Raw genomic sequence first — 17,538 nt, 5'->3', positions numbered from 1 at the left:
GCGTTCTAGATCGGTCATCATGTCAAAGATGGTCTGCTGTGCTCGACTCTGCTGCCAGCTGTTGCAGCTGTTTGACGTGCATGCGCGCGACTGTTGGAGAGGAGAAGAAGGATCAGCATCGAGCAGCGCATCAGGTGAACATCATTCTGATCTCTTTATCTGCTGCTTCCCTTCGAGGCTGGACTCTCTGCAGGGTGGCTGTCTGAGAAAACCTCACAAGGAACTTTCACTGTCGTTTTGAAGCCTAACAACGAGGTCGAACGCAGAATCAGTCACATCAAGGAACAGGTGAGATAAGATGCTGTTTAGTTTAGTTTTTTTATTTCATATTGTTGTCATAAAATATAGCCTATTAAAGTGTTTTAGATCTTATAGGGTTGAAACAAACAATAGAGCGCTTATATAACCATATTAATACACTGCTGTTATACTTTGCCTTCCAATGTAGTTATTACAAGTAGCCCATCAATGCAGCTAAAATAGACAGAGATGCTTGGTAACTTGGGGACGGGCAGGCTATTCTTAACGTGTGCGTGCCGAATGATGTCAGCAAATTGATAATTGACTGCATGCAAACGTGTCTAAGCTCTGCAGATTTTAGCATTTTTATATATAGGCTAGTTATGAGCCGTTTTAAATCTGTCATCATGAAATAGACATGTCTCATATATTTTAGTTGATGTTTGAGGATTGATGTTAACATCTGATTTGCCATTATGACTTATTTATTGCCACTATTTTTAAACTTGAGAAAAACAGCACACATTTTTATGTTTCTCAATTCTTTGTCATATTTGAATTCCACTGCCTGATATAGCCTATAGCTATAAAGAGCAACATTTTATCTTTCAACAGGTAGATAGATAAATAAATGGCTGGATGGATAAAATGTTACCTGAATTTAACATGCAAAGCCACTCAAGTGACTTTGCATCTTGTCTTTTTTGTTTGTTTTCAATAGACACAGCCATTCCTTTTTGATCTGAAAGGCACTTTTTTCACGACGGAGATTATGTGGTAAAAGAAAATGGGTATTAAAGAAAATACTCCTTTTTTTCTCCTTTCACTGTACCATGTAGCCTACACGGGCTGCAGACAGTTTAAGCCTATGATCACAGCAAAAGAACATCAAAATCCATCCTTAAAAAAAAAACGTTTTAAAACTGTTTAACTCATGGCCTTTTTCTATTCTGGTTCTATCAGAAATATCAAAGCAATTCAATTAACTCATGTTAAAATTAGACAAATATTTCCTCACCATGTCTCTAACCCACCACGAACTGTCTGACCCTGATGATGTGACACACACACACACACGCACGCACGCACGCACGCACGCACACACACACACACACACACACACATTTTACAGCGATTTTATGAGCTACAAGCTCACAAAGCACTGCAACGCAACACGTTGTGAGTTTGTAGATCGGCTGTTTTCGGTGCATGCACATCTATATGAGGCAAACTCCATAAACCTAACCTCTAAATGCCTATTCCTAACCCTAACAACAACCTCAATCTTTTCTGTGTTGTACACATAACTCTCCTAAATCTTTTTGTCTTACCATCAAACAACCATTGCTCTTGAGAGGACCAGGAAACATTGTCCTCACAACATCTCTTTCTCAAATTCTACTATACTTGAGATACTGGAGATTTGGCACACACTCTAATATCTGTCATAGAACCTGTGATGAAGTCATTGACGTATGTAATATGTGTTATAGGCTATGTTATTCATTGGGTCTTCCTCTTTAAAAAAAACATTTCCTTTTTTATTTGAAGGTTGTTTCTTGAATGTTTCACCATAACAGTTCTCTTCGTCATGTTCTTCTCCTCGGGTTTGTGTACGTATTGGTTCATGCAAATAGGATTCCGTTCTTCTATTTTTGGACATATACCGGTAGTCTTCTTGAGCCTAGTTTCGCCTCTTGTCAGTGAGTATAGATGAGATGACTATAATGCAACTCATAGTGAAAACAGGGCTGGGCACTGCTCTGGTCGTGGGCCACATTTCACATGTGCTCAGAGTTATGCTACAAACGGCATGCTTAAATGTAGTCCTCCATGGTAGCTAGAGCATAAGCTTACTAAATCAATTCATACGTTTCTATTTTGAATCCATAGACAAAATACATGTAGAAATAAAGACCTAATCTTAGCTAAATAGATCAGCATAAAGAAATCACACCCAGTTTGAAGTGAGCGTTGCTATTTATGAGTTTAATTAGGCGTCCCGCGAAGCTTGACCAATGTGACCCTGGACGTACAAACAGACACCAATTGACCAATGACAGTCTGGACAGACACGGGACAAACAGACTATGCCAGATGTAGGAGCGGTTAGCACCGCTCAAAAACGGGGTTATTTAAAGTGTATTAAAATATGGGTTGACTCTGTGTATGGCATCCCTTCAGAATGATTCACTGTTACATCTTACCCATCACATGCCTTAAGACGTAATGATATGAACATAGCTTAGTGAGCAACGCCACAGTTACAGTACCCATAATATGATATTGAAAAAGTGATAGCGGTTTTGAATCCAGTTTGTTGAATGTAGCCTAAGCCCTCTCTTTAGGCAGAATTAACCTTTTCTTTTTTCAAATATACAAATGACTTACTCAAAGCTAGCATTCTCCAGAGATGATACATGAAAATCCAAGAGGAGGAATTTCCATGAAAAGACAAAAGAAAATGCAATGTAGTGTTATGGTTTTAGTCATGTCCATAATTTGATTCAATACTTCATAAGGTCAAAATAAAAGTCTGGGTTTCCGAGGCTAGCATTTGACCAAACCCATATATCGTCGCTGTCAGGCAGAAACCTTGTATCTCCACGTTTCAAATGTGTATGTTTTTTCATAAAGTAAAGCCTGTTTCATTATACAAGACCGTCACACAGAATTAGTGAAAACAGCAGATCTACAAGCACACAACGCCTCACGGTCTGAGGCGTTGTGTGATTGATTGTAGATCATCTATTTTCACTATCTTAAATAGTTTTAAAATGATGAATACAAAACGAACGGCATACAAGATTTCCACCCGACAACGACTATATACAGTGTGTTGTTACACAAATGTATATATTTGGGTCCGAATAATTTCTGTACACTATCAATGTTAAATGAACACTAGAGGATTGTACTGTGTACTCAGACAGTTTGTTGTCAGTATACACTCAGTGTTGTCCCAATGAGATCTCTAGTGCTTACCCGGGAGGTCCCACTCCTCGGGGATAGATGCATGTACTGTAGTAGTACTATGTGCTATAGGTGCGTTTGTTTATGTGTGTGTGTTCAGTACTTTCCACTGTAGCCTCCGGGAAGGTGTCAGAGGAAACGGCCTTGTCTCTCCCCATAGAAGCTACATATCAGGGACGTGCTGGCCATTGGGAAAAGCGGGACAACTCCCGAACGGCCGGTTCATTCCCGGCCGGTCCAGGCCAGCCATTAGGAAAAAATTAAACTGTTTGCACAAAAGTAAAAATTAAACTGTTTGCACAAAAGTAGTGAAAACAGCTGATCTACAAGCACACAACGCCTCGCGGTGCGAGGCGTTGTGTGCTTGTAGATCGGCTGTTTTCACTAGTTTAAATCATTTTTAAAATGATAAATACTTAACAAACGGTTTTGGACATACAAGGTTTCCACCTAACAACGATGAAATATAACTCATGTAATTGGCCCACTGGCTTGTCACTTTGTCACAAATCTTTGAGTAGCAGCAGCGCTATAGAGAGAGATCTCTCTCTATAGCGCGCAATGAGGGCCTCTCTAACTCGTTTTCCCGGGCTGAATCAGGGGCCCAGCACGTCCCTGCTACATATACCCTGGGGCCACTGCTAGTGTGAATGTGTGTGTGCAATAATTGCGCTATTACAGAGGCTACAGAGCACACGGGAATTCTATCCCAAATGACAGTTCACTAGATTCTTGTCATTAGTTCACCAAATATGTGCTGTGGGGCATTTGCCCGGAGGTTTTTGTGAATCAGTCAACTATCAAACATAGTTTATTTTCTCTTAACACCTTGAATTTGTTAAATTAACATGGGGTTTTGAGTGTAAGTCCGTCAGACAATTGGCTTCACACCGGAGGTTAAACACACACAAGGTGGATGCTGTCCTGGGGGCATGTAAGCGCTCACAGACTTGACCTCAAGCTGCAGTTGTCGCATGGGACAGGAATATCCAGAATTAGCAGATGCACACAGCACATGCTTTTACTGGCTGGTTCCCATACGGCTTTGAAAAAAAAGAACCAAAACCTACACAACCACAGAGTTCTTGCAAACTCTTTACCGTTTGGCTGGAGGTTACGCTATATTTGACCAACCAGCCATGCGGGCGAGAAAGGCTGTCTGACTCTGAAGTTGCTAGTGCTGCTGCTGGTGGTGTAGTTCTGTATACGAGGGGAGTCTGAGATAAAGATCACTCCGATGATCTTCAGCAGTCACCTCCCCACTTCCCTTTATTCTCTCCGCTAGATGATATACGTGGTTAGATTATACCTGTCGCTTTTGTTTAAAAATAAGATTAAAAGCTCTGTGTGTTGTCAGTTGACTTCAGGGTGGAAACCAAAGGGTTGGATCTATTTCTGACCAGCTCTGGTCAACAACAAGTTTCTGGTCAACAACCCACTGTACTCCAAGAAGTGTCACGGCGAGTCAGCACTGATGATGATGTCTGTCTGACTGACTTAGATGAACAAGTGAAAGTGCAACGTGCAGGTCCACCTCTTTCTGTTATTGTTAAGGTGTGCTTTTGTGGACGATTCGGTCTAGTAGTGCAGGGGTCTTCAACAGGGGGTCCGGAACCCCTAGGGGGTCCTCAGAGTTACTACAGGGGGTCCTCCAAATCTTTGTGAGATAGAAACTTGTTTTTCTCCTTTTTTATATTAACCACTTGAGCGCTAGCGTCCATATTCGGAGAACTTTAGCCAAAAATAGCAGATCTACAAGCTGTGCGAGGCGTTGTGAGCTTGTAGATCGGCTATTTTATTTTGGCAAAGAGGTTTGGTGTAGAGGGGAAAAAGAAAAGACTGTATGAGTGAAAGGTCAACTTTAGTATTGACAGTTCAAGTGGTTAAATATATGAAAACACAAATTGACATTAATCCAAATACACTGATTATTGAGCTGCCTGTCAAACAATGAAACCATATGGAATCTATGAACAGGTTGTGGGTGTCCCTGCTTCATCTCTCTCTCAACTAAGGGGTCCTTGGCCTGAAAACGTTGAAGACCCCTGCTGTAGACAAACACGTGAAAGTGCAACGTGCGTCCACCTCTTTCTGTAGGGCTGTCACGATATGACATTTTACATGACGATTAATTGTCACTCAAATAATTGGCGATTAACGATTTAATTGTGTTTTTGTTTCGACGCGTTGTGAGCTTGTAGATCTGCTATTTCCACTATTTCGGAAATTTTTCAACATTCACGATTATGACGATTATGACAAAATAATTGCGATAATGTCAAATAATCACGATTAGACGATTATGTAATAATTGTGACAGCCCTATCTGTTATCGTTAAGGTGTGCTTCTGTGGACGATTCGGTCTAGTGCACATCCAGATCTTTATAAGGTAATGATGAGGTGGATTCCTGCAGACATGCTACGGATGTCTGTGTGCCAAGCGTGGGCCGTCGGGGCATCGGGCACTTTCTTGGAGTCGTGGGAACGCAGGCACCATATCCGCTCACCATCAGGAGAACAGGGAACCAAATATAGAAAGGGTCATACATGTCCAATATGAGGGGGAAAACCAGAGGAGAGGACGGTCCTCTGGGCTTTGAATCAGTACTGTACTGTGCTGCACCGAGGTCAAAGAAGTCAGACAGCCACTTAACATGGTCAGACTGATAGTGCAGTCTACGGACGAAGAGAACTGTCAAGGTTTGTTTTGTTATAATTATGTATTCGTCTATGTGAATGTGATATTGCAGGGGATACAAAGTGCACCAATAAAACCGAAACAATCTGATTTCAAAGGTTCCATATAGTGCAGATATTTGTACAACAATAAGTCATAATTTGGGCTCTATTTTGATTCTCTTAAGCACCAGCTCTTATGCTTTAACTTGAAGGCCTGTCCATACTGTCTCTGACCGCCAAATCTTCGTTGGAAAAGTTCCGGTTCAACTACAAAATGACGTCACTCGCATCTTCTGAAAAGCATTACCCCGAATTAGAGTTCGGAAAGCTGCACGTCGGAAAGTCGGAGCTCTCAGGCAAAAAGAGACACGGTGAAGTCGCTTTTGGTGACAGTATGGACAGGCCTTTAAGTTAATGCATAAGAGCTGGTACTTAAAACAATCAAAATACAGCCCTTAGTCTCAACACGAGGGCACTCCCAGGATGAGCCATATAGTTCTTCCTCCTCGTCTTGCCAGGTCTCTGCCCCTATGCCCAACCCCCCCCCCCTCCCCCTCCCCCACCATCTTTTTTTTTTTTGTGTGTGTTACTTGGCTGAACATGGGAGAGGAGGGGGTGGTAATAGCTTTAGCAAACTGTTCCCGTGGTCATTTTTAAAAAACACACAGTTTTCAACAGGGTTCACTCTACCTTTAAAGGGAGCTTTCATAATGTATTTTTACACCCTGTCTCTCGGGGCCGAGCAGCACAGTGCAGCCTTGGGGTAACCCAGACTGTGGGGGCGTTAGGCTGCGTGGACTGCGGGCCAGGCAAGGGCCGCTCTAACTTTAGACCGCATCGCCTCATGCTGGTAAAAATAAACACCCTGCCATTAGCATGGGGGGAGGGTGGGACTTGAGTCACTTAAACCAAACAGATTACATTTTCCCATCAGAATAATATAAGGTTAAGGCCATACTACTGACCATTGGTGCTGTTGTTTTGATAAGGCCTGGAATGACGCTACTGGAATGGGGCAGAGTCTTGACACAGTAACTGGCTGACCATCAAGCTGTGTTCCCCTGTGACTTGAATGGCTTCAGTTTCCTATGTTGTGATGAAGACTGTATTCACCCTATCCTTCTGATCTAGCTTTTTCAATCCTTAAATGACTTGTCAGTCAGTATTATAAAATGTGTGTGTTGATATTCTGCGCTGTGGTATAAATCAAATCCAAATAAAAAAATATTGTGCTTGCCACAGGTGACGAAGTATCGGAGAGTGGAAAGAATGGGTCGAAAGAAAATACAGATCTCTCGTATTCTTGACCAGAGGAATCGACAGGTGGGCCCTTGCATAATGTCATATTTTGTTGTGATTTCATTTGATGTGTTTGTTTATTCTCCTCATTCACTCTGGTAATTTATTTTTAGGAAAGAAAACACATTACATTACATTAATATTTACAGTATCTTTTGATTATTCAGCAATTTGTAATTTAGACATTTAGCAGACTCTTAATCCAGAAAGATTTACAGTAAGCAAAGTAAACACGAGGTAGGCTAATACATCAAATGCATAGAAATAGTAATCTAGGGTCATAGGTAAACCAAGAACCTGTCATCAGTCTAAACAGGGGTCTTCAATGTTTTCAGGCCAAGGACCCCTTAGTTGAGACTTGAGAGAGAGATGAAGCAGGGACCCCCACAACATTTTCATAGATTCCATATAGTTTCATCCTTTGACAGCACAGTCATCAGTGTATTTTGGATTCATGTCAGATATTTAACCACTTGAACCGTATTTACTTAAACTTGACATTTCACTCTGCTCTCCACCAAACCTCTTTGCCGAAAATAGCCAATCTACAAACTCAAAACGCCTCGCAGCGCGTTGTTAGCTTGTAGATCTGCTATTTTTGTCTAAAGTTCTCCGAATATGGACGCTAGGGTTCAAGTGGTTCATATAAAAAAGGCGAAAACAGTTTCTACCACAAAGATTTGGAGGACCCACCCTTGGTCTAAAGTTTAGACTCTAAACAGTGTAATAAATAAAACATCTGTAAATTGAAACTATACATGACAATCAAATTAGGTTTACTGACTTCTATCATTATCATGATGCTGAATGCTATCTTTACCAAAAGTGTGTAAAACCTAAGATTGGACGGGTTGATGGAAAACAACGACGTTGCTCTTGTTCCAGGTGACCTTTACGAAGCGAAAGTTCGGCCTGATGAAGAAAGCCTACGAGCTGAGCGTGCTGTGCGACTGCGAGATCGCCCTGATCATCTTCAACAGCACCAACCGTCTGTTCCAGTACGCCAGCACAGACATGGACAAGGTCCTGCTCAAATACACCGAGTACAGCGAGCCTCACGAGAGCCGCACCAACACCGACATACTAGAGGTCAGTGGTGTAAAGCAGTGGTTCCCAATCTGTGGGTCGGGACCCCCAGGTTATTTTGGGGGGGTCCCCAGATGATTAGCTTAATGTGAAACATTGTTTTCTCACTCAACAGTAAACAAACCAAGATAACGTTTAGTGTATAGAGGGTATCTACTATCTACACATTTCTAAAGTGACAATTTAAGGACCTTTTAATACCTCTAAAATAACAAATTAAACATTGGCCAAATTGTCAAATATTAGAGGCAGAAATTGTGAAAATAGCCGATCTACAGGCTCACGTTGTGGCCCTCTGTGTTATGCAAAATGTAATGCCTCAACTCTTAGTGCTCGTCAGGGTGGGGGGGTCCCCAGTTAAAATATTATTATTTGGGGGTTCGCGGCCTGAAAAGTTTGAGAACCACTGGTGTAAAGTAACAAAGTACATTTACTCAAGTACTGTACTCAAGTACGATTTTGAGGTATTCTTTTTACTTTTGAATATATTTCGTCCATTTAAAAGAACAAGCTCACCACGCAATGCATGGTGAGCTTGTAGATCCACTATTTTCAAAAGATTTTAATACATTTTATACATTTAGCGTTAGAACGCTTATGAAACAGGACATTCTGCAAAATGAGTACTTTCTACTTTATAAGTTCATTTTGATACCAATACTTTTTTACTTTTACTTTTTACTTTCAAACTATTATAATTCCTTTTTAAATTCAATTAATTAATAATAATCTATCCCTATTAAAATAGTCAACATCTTTGATCTACAATGCCACAAACATGTCGGATCGCATACATTGGGAGCTTGTATAGATCTACTATTTTGACACATTTTTGACATCGTTGTTGATACATAAAACATTGAAATAAAAAAATAATTATATAAAAAAAAACGCACATCTACATTTTTTATAAATAAAAATGTGCAGTGATAGAATACCCTCTTATAAAACAATCGATAGTTGCGTCCCTACTTGGAGGCACTGGAATAGCTGTGATCACAGGAGAAGCAAAGGCAGTCCTATTACACTTGAACTCTGGTTAGCTCAGTCAGTGGGGAGCTCTCGCCTACTCTCACAAGGTCATGGGTACGATGATACAATCCTGGGCACTGCCAACTCAGCGTATGCTTGGGTGCGGCAATGCGTGCGGCGAGTGCTGGGAGCTGATGGTAGGTGTGGTTCTCCACCACAGCAATCCATCTAGTTAGCACGTTGTAATGGGGACAGACTCCCAGGGACGTCACAACAAGGGGTAGGAAAGTGGGACTGAGTTACCAGGGCCCAAGGTGGAGGGGCCCTAGTAACTTTAGCTATTGAAAAATAGCAGATATACAAGCTTGCGAGCTTGTAGATCTGCTATTTTTGAAAAAGTCGTGAAAATGTGTGCAAATATGTATTTTTAAGCGGACATTTGTAACTCAAATTTTGCTTCCGGGGGGGTCCCTGGAACTAAATATTTTGAGATGGGGGTCCATGGCCAAATTCATATCATTTTGAAAAAGTGTGAGCATCACTGACATGGAAACATGGGTTTCTTGCACACTTTTTCACAATCTTTGAAAAATAGCAGATCTACAAGCTTGCAGCCCGGCACTCGTGCCGCGCTGTGAGCTTGTATATCTGCTATTTTTCAATAGTTAACATTCATGGGGGGCCCGCAGTGAATCCTTGTACCCAGGGCCCAGAATTTGGTGTGACGCCCCTGCAGACTCCCATGTGATACCGGCAATAAGTCACTCCCAACCTACTTCTTTTACACTTAAAGGACCATACCAGTCTAATTTTGACTTCTTGCAGGGATTGCCCGTCGTAAATGTATATAATGTATATAATGTATATAATCTATAAGTAGATATCTGCCTACACCTTTAAACATAATTTACTGCCATTCATGTTGAAACGGTTTGGAAAAGGGGCGCCTACTGGTCCAGGCGCATACCACTTAGGCATTGCCATGGATGCCTGGCGGTGTCGCCGGTTCGATTCCCGATCCGGACAACCTTTTGCCACGTGTCACTCCCCATCTCTACCCCCATTTCCTGTCAGTCTACTGTCCTTTCAACAAAGGCATAAAAGCCCCAAAACAAATCTTGAAAAAAAAGAAACGGTTTGGGAAAACACTACGAGAGTTTAACGTTTATTTGATCTAAAATATCTGTATTATTCTAATAAAAGTCATTCAAATTTGTGCATTGATTTCATTACACTTAATGAAATCAATTAGTTTCTTAAATGCTGCAATTAAAACTTTTGCTTGAATAGACTAGACAGATACTTTTAGTTTTAGAAAAGGATCTTTATTGAATATGGACAAAACAAAAACAAACGTGATTTTTTTTATTATTCTTGTCGAGGTTGTGGTCATTGACATGTAACATTGGCATTGTCCTTTGAAGCATAATTTTTACTTTGCATTGTTAGTTTGAAAATCAGATATAAGGTTTATAGGCTTATGTGTCAGTTCTCTCCACGTTGATAGCTTTCCATGCTGTGTGCTCTCTGTTCTCTCTCAGACGCTGCGTAGGAAAGGCCTGGGTCTGGATGCCTCTGAGGTGGAGAGTGAGGAGAGCATGCAGGTGGCAACGGACAAATGTCTTCTCAGCGAGGGCATGGACCTCTCTGTGGCCCGACAGCGCTACTACGTTAGTCCTAAGACACACACACACACACGCACGCACGCACGCACGCACGCACGCACGCACACACACACACACACACACACACACGCATGCATGCACTCATGCCTGCTTTTACACACAGACACCGAGCCAAGCCGGGCACACATGCACACACATACACAGCACCGATTTGTGAATTCTAAAAGATTAGTAGTATTAAAATGTATTTTTTTTTATGTCCAATGTATTTGTATTTAGGTTCATGAAGTATATAACTAAATGCGTTCAATCAAATCAAAATGTTACATTTCAGGATTCCGATTAAAAAATTACAAAAAATGATTCAGGATTCCAATTCAAAAGAGGCAAAAATAGCCGATCTACAAGCTCAAAACGCATCGCAGCGCGATGCGTTTTGAGCTTGTAGATCTGCTATTTTTGCTTATTTTGTATGAGATATGACAAAGTAGGACGTAGCAATATGCAATGTGGCCCTCTGGAGTGAAGGTGAACATATACCGGTAGTGGCCCTCGCCATCATCAAAGTTGCCCACCCCTGCTGTAGAAGTAAACATACTTGCAATACATAGAGGCAACTGAATTCTGTTTGAAAAAATAGAAAAAGAAAGAAAAGCTATAAGATGAGCCACATAAAAATAAAATAAAAACAAGGTGCACTTCCAGCTTCTCTAAAATATCTAGAATATCATTGCTGCCAGGCAGAAACCTTGTATCTCCATATTTTAAATCATTGACCAACTCCATCATACCACAGTGTCACAAAAGCAGCACAAATAGCAGATTTACAAGCTCGAAACGTGTTGCAATGCGACACGCAGAATAGATCTGGCTATATTTGAATTTGGATCCATGAGCGGTTTCGGACATAATGAGGTTTCCACCCGACAGCGACGACACCACGTTTCATTTTGACGAGTGGTTCCAGCTAACTGTACTATTCATACCGCTGACATGTTCTCCACAGGCCCCGTCACTCCTCACCCCGGAGGCCCAGTTCCTGGTGTCTGCAGGCTGTGAGAACAGCTTCCCCAACTCCTCCAGCCCCAGCATGACGTCCCACAGACCCCCGGCCTTCAAACCGCTGGGCCCCAGACCGGGCTCCGCGGGCCCCGCTGGGACTCACACACACCCTGCCTTCATGTCTCCACACTCTGGTGAGGACCAAGATGATAATTAGTGTGTATGTGTGTTGGAGGGGCGCAGGCTGATTGACAGATTATTCACTGTACCAGGCGCGTGCACACATAGATATCAAAGGGGGCGTGAGCCCCTGCCCTTTTACTTGTCTGTAAAAAAAAAGTGCCCTCTGCAGACCATGAATGCAGTTTTCACTATGGTGAAAGAAATGCAAATGCCCCCTTGCCATGCCATGCTTGAAAGCAGCATTCAAGAGGATTGCCTTGTCCAAACTCTCCTGAACTTGAATGCAGCATCTTATGTTCCAAAGAAGCAATCCAAAGAATTTTACTCTACACAACTCTCTCTGTAGAAATACACATGCCGTAAACCACATCTCCAGTATTCACTTGATTATACTTAGTTTAGTGTGGTATCTAGTACCGAAAATAGCCGACCTCCAAACTCACAAAGCGTCGTAGCGCGACGCGTTGTGAGCTTGGAGGTCTGCTATTTTCAATAGTTTCACTAAAAGGTCTTTTTAGAAATTTCAGCCCCTGCCTCTTTAACATTCTCTGCACGTCCCTGCACTGTACGCAGTACTACTGTAGCTCGAAACCCATGTTTGGGACAACCAACTGTGTGACCTCTCAGAGGCCAAGCGTCTCAGTCTCAATGGTCCTCAGGGGCCTTGATGAAATGTATACAATGTAAGACGTATAGCGTCGTCCTGCTGCTGTGCAGTGAAGCAAACTGTTAACTCGGAAGTGTGTGTGCATTTGTGCGTGCGTTTCTGTGCGTGCATGCGTGCAGTCGTGCATGCGTGTGTTAGTGGGTGTGTTTGTGCCGTACGTAGGTGTGTGTGTGTGTGCGCGCGTGTGTGCGCACTTGTGTGTGGCTACAAGCATGTGTGAAACTGGCCCTCAACTAAACAATATCTGGTGCCAGTTCTGTTATGATGTCCTGCCATTCATGTCCACTCAGCTCTTATCCACATCGCCTCACACTGCCCATGTCTATTATTTGATGTGTGGATGTTCTATGATGCGAGATAAGATAAGAGAAACCTTTATTGATCCCGGCCCAGAGGGAGATTCAGGTGTCAAGTATAAGAGTCAAGATGTCATTTGACACTGAGAAAACCACAGCGGAAGAAATTGCGTTCTGAAGTGTGTGTTATACATGCATGCTGTGTCAGTGCATAGACAGACACTGTGGGATGTTCTGTGAATGTTAACGCGGGCTCTTGTATCGCTACTGCCAGGTGTTTAATAGAGGTCAGATACTACGTCCAAAAATAGAAGTTCTGTTTTATCACAGGTGGAGGCGGCTAGAAGTGGGAAGAGAGAGAGAAAGAGAAAAGATGAAAGAATAACACGGCAGGTTATGGAGGACTATATCGTGAGTGAAACACGTTTTTTTTCTACCCACATCTCATTTTTCACTTCCTGCTTTGCTCTCTCGCTGTGCAGGTATTGGCTACTCCATGTTCTCTCACGGCAACCTGAGTCGGGCCCTGGAGATGAAGACTCCACCGCCGCTGAATCTGGGCAGTGAGAACCTGCGAGGAGACGCTGGCAATCCTGGCATGGCGGGCACACGCAGTAACCTCAGCTCTGCTGTAAGGATCCGGTACCCGCGTCCGTCCACTGCTTATTGATATAAAATCACGGGCCACGGCATTCAGTGAAGATGTATAACAAAAAAAGACATTTGCGTGTGTGTACAGTTTGATATTGACAGTCAACACTGCAATGTCTTTTCATGGTGCCCCAAGTCTTCATGCTGAGATCACTGTTCTGTGATCCGTGTAGGGCTGTCAGGATTAGGACATTTTACATGACGATTATTTGTCACTCAAATAATTGCGATTAACGATTTAATTGTGTATTTGTCGTTGACAATTACATTCCTGTTTGGCTTTTAGGCTTTGAATTTGCACTTGGCAATCATGACACATAACTTAAATATACAAAGAACTTACTGACATATTTGACAACTTTATACTTAAAAAAGAACATTGATAGTGGAAATAGCCGATCTACAAGCTCACAACGCGTCGCGTGAGCTTGTAGATCTGCTATTTCCACTACTTTTTGAAAGTGTTTGTAACTATATTAACATTTCTCAACATGGAAACGATTATGACGATTATGCAAAATAATTGCGATTATCTCAAATAATTGCGATTAGACGATTATGTAATAATTGTGACAGCCCTAGTTCCGTGCTCAATGTTTCTCTGTCTCTCTGCTCATTAGAGAGGCCTGTTGTACCAAGGACTGCATCCAGGCAGCTCTATGGTAGCCATGGGGAAAGCAGGCCTGCTGGGCCATAGTTTGGGGGGCTACGGCCTCTCTTCCCCAGGATCCTCTGGTAAGTCTGATCAGCACCAGCAGCCATGGGGTTAAAGGACAACTTTGTTTTTTTACAACAAGGGTTCATATTTTAGATTGTAATTAGAGAAAAGAAAGTGTTAAAATGTTTTCATTTGCTTCGTTCTATTGTTTTATCGCGTTTACCGTGCTAAAATGTGGGGCATGCGTACGCATGGAGGCATGCTTACAAGTGGCTAAATACGTCTTTTTAGACACAATAAGCCTGCAGTTTCTTTTTTGCTATTTACAGTAACACTTCTAGCCCCCATAAGTCACATCCAACCATGAAAGGTTGAGTTGTATCTTGGGATTGGCTTATTCTGTGTAAAATGACATATTTAGCCACTTGTACGCATGCCCCCAACCACTGAAATAAGAATCTCTTAAACAATTGAAAGAAGTAAATGAAATCATTTTAACACTCACCTTTTATATTATTTAATTACAATCTAAAATATGAACCCTTGTTGTAAAAAACTAAAGTTGTCCTTTAAGAGAACCATCTGAGCTAGATGGAGCAGGACATGGCATCACTATTTTAGGCTTATAGGCAAAAAGTTAAACAAATATTTATTTATATATTCTTTTAATGAATGAAAATAGCTGATTTACAAGCTCACAACACGTCACAATGTGTGACGTTGTACATCGGCTAGTTTTGCTAGTCAACATTCAACAAAGTATTAGACTGGGAATTAGAGTGGGGCGCCCGCTGGCCTGGTGGTCAAGGCGCATACCATATACTAGGCTATGATGCCTGCTGGCGTCGCCGGTTTGATTCCCGATCCGGACGACCTTTGCCACATGTCATTCCCCATCTCTCTCCTCATTTCCTGTCAGTCTACTGTCCTATCAAATAAAGGCATAAAAAGCCCAAAAACAAATCTTAAAAAAAGAGAAAAAGACTAGGATTTAGAGTAAGTATAATATTTGAAGCCAGAATAACAACATACCATATATAGGCTATCTAATTGAGGGGGAAATAGAATAGAAATTTTAAAAGAAAATGCTCATCTCATGAAGCAATGATATTAACATGTGACAATCTCTTTTTTCTTCTTTACTTATCTTTTCTTGTTTCATGTATGATCTACTTTTGTATCTCTCTCCAGAGTACAGCCACCCAGGCTTCTCCCACCCCGTGGGTCTACAGCGAGGACAGGTTAATCCTTGGCAGCCAACGTCTCCAGTGCTGGAGCCACACGGTCCTCATGCCAGCCCAGTGTAAGGACTTCTATACATCTATACATAATAACAAACTATATGGACTCAAACATCCATGTTACTGCATGCATATTGATTCCCTCTATTACCATAGAACAGGGATGGGCAACTTTGATGAGGGTGAGGGCCACTATCTTTCCACCTTCACTCCAGAGGGCCACATTGCATATTGCTAGGTCCTACATTGTCATTCTAGTATCTCATACAAAAAAAAAATAGCAGATCTACAAGCTCAAAACGCATCGCGCTGCGATGCGTTTTGAGCTTGTAGATCGGCTATTTTTGAATCCTTTGAATTGGAATCCTGAATTATTTTTTGTAATTTTTTAATTGGAATCCTGAAATGTAACATTTTGATTGAATTTCAAACACATTTAGTTATATTTTCATATTGACTCTATGAAGCTAAACATTATACATTTTAATACTAGGCCTACTATACTAGTCATTAAGCTACTAATATAGACTGACGGAATTAAAGCAGGTCATGTTTGGAATTGTAACAGCTGAAATCAATAATATATCAGTATTCCAGTATTAACTTGAGGGCCACATTAAGTGAAGGTGAGGGCTGCATGTGGCCCCCGGGCCGCCAGTTGCCCATGTATGCCATAGAATGACATGAATGGAAAAATAATAATCAATTAGATACCGTTAGTATAATATGTTGTCTTTCTGGCTTCAAATATGACTAAACAAAAAGTGGCAAGTACTCACCCGTTGTGTTTACAGAGAGAGATGTTGATGCTGATGTTGACAGGGACATACATTTCTTCCGGGACGAGAGGGGAAGAGGGTAGTGGGAGGGGATACTGTTCAGTGGAAAAGCTAGATATTAAAATGTGGTGCAGTGCTGTGCGGTGCAGTGCCGTGTAGTGTCGGGCTAATAGCTGTAATCCAAAAGCGGCTAAAGTGGAAGCAGTAATGAAATGCCAGTCATCCTACAAAATGTCCTTTGAAAGTTTTTCATCTTTGCTTTATTTAAGATGTTTAATGAATTAAGTTCTCTTCAAGCCGCACCCAATGCATTTAGTAAATATAGTCAGGCAGTAAGTATACAATTGTAATACAAAATACAATTATTATTATTATTTTCTTCACACAATTGACTCTCTCCTTTTTTCTGTTCTCCGGCTGTTCTCCAGGATGACCAGCGGAGGGTGCTCCTTCCCCTCCCAAACCTCCACCCCGACCTCTCCGTCTCTCCCCTCCCTGAACCTCAGCATCAAATCAGAGCGCACCTCCCCTGAGCACATGTCCTCTCCCACGTCCCCACCCTTGCACCACCACCTTAGGCAGCACCACTCTCCAATGAGCAACCCTGACTCTGCTCGCCACACTCCTCCGGAACCTTACCCCACCAATGAGAGGAAGGAGTTTGGCAAAGCTGGCTACCCGCCAGTGCTCCAGCAACTCGGGGACGAGGAGAAGAGCGGGCTGCCTCTCAGGCAATTAGAAATCAGTGATGGGTGGCAAAGATAGCTGGCTGGCACAGTCCAAACCTCCGCCACCTGCCTTTCACCTATAGCTATCAGCCCTCCAACCAGGCCTAATTCTCTCTCTCTCTCTCTCACTCTCTCTCACACACACACACACACACACACACACACACACACACACACACACACACACACACACACACACACACACACACACACACACACACACACACACGTGCGCGTATAGGGAGATGGGCTCCATTCATCTGCATCATCCCAGCCTCTCTGTGCCTCCTCATGTAGAGCTGGTCTCTCCTGGGTGATGAACAACTCTGATTGATCCTATGAATAAATGCCTACAGGCGTCGCTCTTTTGTTCGCTTTAATTTGTTAAGGGTTTTCTTTTGTAAAGAGTAGATTTGAATCAAAATAGTTTTTTTTTCTCGAAATCCTCTTTTTTATGT

The 17,538-nt window shown here is 42.1% G+C and overlaps 1 protein-coding gene across 1 annotated transcript; it reads left to right on the top strand.

Annotated features, from left to right (window-relative positions):
* Nucleotides 1-277: 277 nt before the first annotated feature.
* mef2b (myocyte enhancer factor 2b) lies at nucleotides 278-17,117 on the top strand (the record flags this gene model as incomplete). The annotated part of the gene is made up of 9 exons (XM_080726223.1): nucleotides 278-288; nucleotides 7,136-7,216; nucleotides 8,078-8,281; nucleotides 10,792-10,920; nucleotides 11,882-12,071; nucleotides 13,506-13,654; nucleotides 14,295-14,409; nucleotides 15,524-15,635; nucleotides 16,781-17,117. Exons 2-9 carry the CDS (start codon nucleotides 7,163-7,165, stop codon nucleotides 17,115-17,117), a joined length of 1,290 nt encoding a protein of 429 aa, XP_080582349.1. The 5' UTR covers nucleotides 278-288; nucleotides 7,136-7,162.
* Between the last annotated feature and the right edge of the window lie 421 nt (nucleotides 17,118-17,538).

Source organism: Nannobrachium achirus (assembly GCF_963921795.1).
Source record: "Nannobrachium achirus genome assembly, chromosome: 1".
NCBI classification, from domain to species: domain Eukaryota; kingdom Metazoa; phylum Chordata; class Actinopteri; order Myctophiformes; family Myctophidae; genus Nannobrachium; species Nannobrachium achirus.
Note: the sequence above shows the minus strand (reverse complement) of the source record. Positions and strands in the feature narration are given on the sequence as shown.